Source organism: Opisthorchis viverrini, assembly GCF_000715545.1.
Source record: "Opisthorchis viverrini unplaced genomic scaffold opera_v5_302, whole genome shotgun sequence".
NCBI classification, from domain to species: domain Eukaryota; kingdom Metazoa; phylum Platyhelminthes; class Trematoda; order Opisthorchiida; family Opisthorchiidae; genus Opisthorchis; species Opisthorchis viverrini.
The window spans coordinates 615,055-618,479 of record NW_008751962.1 but is presented as its reverse complement, the minus strand read 5'-3'; the positions used below and the strand labels follow the sequence as shown (position 1 = coordinate 618,479).

Here is a 3,425-nt window from a genome sequence, read left to right as displayed (position 1 = left end):
ATGTAACGCCTAGGAGTAGGAAAGAGGATCCCGAAAGTCCAAACAAAACGGAGAATCTGACCACTGTTCACAAGTACCATCCACCTGATGCATAAGGTTGTTATCCATGCTTCGATTCCGTTTTTCGTCGGTAACACATTCATCCAGGACTAAGCAGAGTGACTGTAGATCACTTTACCTCACTGCACAATGAAGTTTAGTGACCAGCTATCCTGCAGCCCGCCAAGTCTTCAAGAGATGCTATCCGTAATCGCGGAGAGCTGTGGTGGGCAAGTAACACTTACGCGAGCAGATGGAATCATCAACAAGATTTTTGATCGACCTCAGAGGGTCACGCTTAACAATGTGTTAACGCAACGGCCAGAAACTGTCCTCTAGAGAATTGTATGAAGGAGCAAAAAATCTTTTAGTTCGATCAAAAATAGCTTGCGAAAATTTGATATTGAAAGGGTCCGGAAACTGAAGATATGAAGCACATCCGGAATTGAAGGATAGCAAGAAAATCATCAGGCCTGGGAGGCTATCTGTTTCACAGGTTACTATTTCACTTGTCCAAATGAACAGTCTTGGAACAGAAGAGTGTTGACGAGAACAAATGTTTTCCAGGTATTCGGGAGAAATAACTCACCATCGATGGATGAACTGATCACCCTGCTTAGGTTGCGATGGCTTGGCCACGTGCTGTGTATGCCAGTCGACCGACTTCCTCGAAAGGTTCTTTTCGCAGAACCACGCGAACGGTGGAAACGAGTTGGTGGAGGCCAAACAATGACTTGGTTGCGAAGTATGAAAGCTACTACAATCAAACGTAGCTGCGTTGATCATTGCCGTCTCCCTCAAAGAACAATCCGCCATGTGACATCAATGGTTGGAGACATTGTCAAATATGGCTGCGAACTATGAAAGCCATAACGATCAAACACAGCTGCGTTGACCATTGCCGCCTCCCTGGAAGAGCACTCCGCAACGAGACACATTCTCAGATATGGTCCAGTCGCACCCTCAATGGCACTCATGCATCCAAGCTATTGCCTTCAATGCATAGCTCCCTTCCAAATTCCCCCACTTAACAGTCCGCTGACAGTGCTGTATTTACGCAACAATTTATCCGCTACCGCCTTCAATGCACAGTTATCCACCCCACCTCCCCAAATCATCGGTGAACGAAATGGTTGCAGCTGGGACCATTGTACAGCAAGTACGCGGTTCTAATAGCTGATGACGAACAAGTTTGAAGCTGCTGGAATCAAACCTTTTTAGGAAACCACGTCCCAGATTTAAAAAAATGAAGTATCCAATGCCCTCCATACCTCCAACCTGGTTTTCCCGCGCAAAAATAAACTTATACTAGGGAAACCGTTCTACCTGTTGGCGAGGAAATACTTGCTGTTTTCGTTCTAGGCTTTTTCACGGTGCTTCACCAATGGTTAGAACACGTTCGGTAACCATTCGAGGAGACAGTGTCAGTATGCTGAGCTGGGACGAACGATATTTTTCCCAAGGGAACTACCAGTGGATGAAAAAGTTTCTTCTCAGTATTTGGTCACGTGTCACGTCATCCCAGCTCCGAAATAATTACGCAGGCAGCATACTGGCACTGTGTGTGGGCTGGAGTTGTTATTCTTGTAAGCCTCAAGGGACACAACTACGAGAACCCCCCAGAGTGGAAACTCCGACTGTATAGTGTGGTTGACTGAAATCCGATATACCCCACAGACCGATTTAACCCAAACCACGAAACCGTTTCAGCAGACTAAACACGTCACAAAAATAATATTCTTGTTGTAAGTCATTTTGTTTTGTGCGAAAGCAAGTCATTTACATCACTCAAATGTTGGAGAACAAAAAGGTTTTAGTCAAAGTAATCACTGAGATCGATATCTGGATCCAGCAGTGAGTCTTCCAAATGCGTCAAATCCAGCTGATTCACAATGAGATTTTCCAATGTCTCTTCCAGATCGGTTTCACCGATCAACAAAGCACCTTGCATCCGACCCGCCCGCATCACGCACTTGACGTATTCACGACCCGGAGTAACTCGCATGAGGAGATAACAGTCCGGAGAAGTTAGATCCAAGCCTTGCCCGTTGTACAACCCGAGCAGGACGATCTAAGGAGAGAGGTGAAGAGGAAACCAAAACAATAGTGTGCTCAAACTAGAAACATTGTGGATCGGTCACCTGAAAGATTGGAAACGTTCTTGACTGATCGTGTGTACAAGACTGCATGGTCTTTCATGATGAATTCTAAGCCCGAAATCTCGAGACGTTCCCCCTACTCGCGTTGATTGATTGTAATGGTCGGGTGATCGGTCGGTCCTTTCACTTAAGCAACACCAAGTAAAATCGCGAGACCCAGTTCACCCACACCCATAAAATAACCTATCGTAAACTCTGCAAAGTGGTCACAAAAGAACCTAAATCAGTATCTGATCATACCAACTGCTCACCCATGTTGTGCGACCAAGAAAGATATCAGCTGCACTGCAATATCCGTGAAAGTATCTCCTGCTATTTCTGCGTGGAATCATTCATGCCCATCATCAGGAAGGTCAGCTTCCTGAAATCAACCACTGAATGCCCGAAATCTACCGAGACTCTCAGCTCCGCTAGATGTTGACCAGACAGACAACACCACCTCAACATGCAGCGCGTCACAGCCTTGTATCAAACCCAGACAGCGCGACTCAGCGTTGGTCAAGGTCAGACAACGTCCCCGCAATATGCAGCAGGTCACAGCCTCCTACCAAAGCCAGACCGTGTGCGTCAGCATTGGACTAAGTGCAGACAGTGTCCTTCCAATAAATAGCTTGAGACCGTTGTACTTTTCGCACTCGCACTCACTCACGCTCTCGCACTCGCGTGTCCGGAATATGGCTGTTGTGTTTCCTTCTGTAAGTCTTTTTTCTCCGGCAACTAGGCACTGGAGCGGGTCAGCAGCAGATACCTCAGATTGGCGAATCAGCAGATATAACACCCATAAAACTATCCTGTGGTCTTGGGCCCAAAAGGAAACATGAGGAAATTGGAAGAAATCAAATCTATCAGAATATACCTGTCTAATCAGAACTAACACTGACCCCTCACCTTTCACACAAAGGAAACGAATCAAACGCTTGCTGGACCCCAAAATATGTGAGTACCAAGCAAGATCACTCCGGAAGAGGGGTGACTCTCCTAACGAGCCTCCACAGACAAAGGATGTCTCAGAGATAGACCAACCATGGGAGAGACTAAACACCATCGTTATCTCAGATTGCCTCCCTTGAGGAATATTGTTCAAGCCAGTGATCCGGGTAATCGATAGCTGTCCCGTGCGATCGGCCGCAGCTGGTGCGAAAATCTTTCCGATACGCCATATTAAGTGCCTGTTCACGACCACTCACTGACTGACAAACCTAGTCACGAAGATGCTATAGCATTGCC

At 46.6% G+C, this 3,425-nt stretch overlaps 1 protein-coding gene across 1 annotated transcript in view; it reads right to left on the bottom strand.

The window, feature by feature from the left end:
- Window positions 1-1,852: 1,852 nt before the first annotated feature.
- T265_09793 (hypothetical protein) overlaps window positions 1,853-3,425 on the bottom strand; it is a gene marked incomplete at both ends in the record, with an annotated part of 33,283 nt that continues 31,710 nt past the window's right edge. Inside the window, one exon of the mRNA XM_009175967.1 lies at window positions 1,853-2,110. Coding sequence (XP_009174231.1) covers window positions 1,853-2,110 — 258 coding nt within the window. The remainder of the gene's footprint in view (window positions 2,111-3,425) is intronic.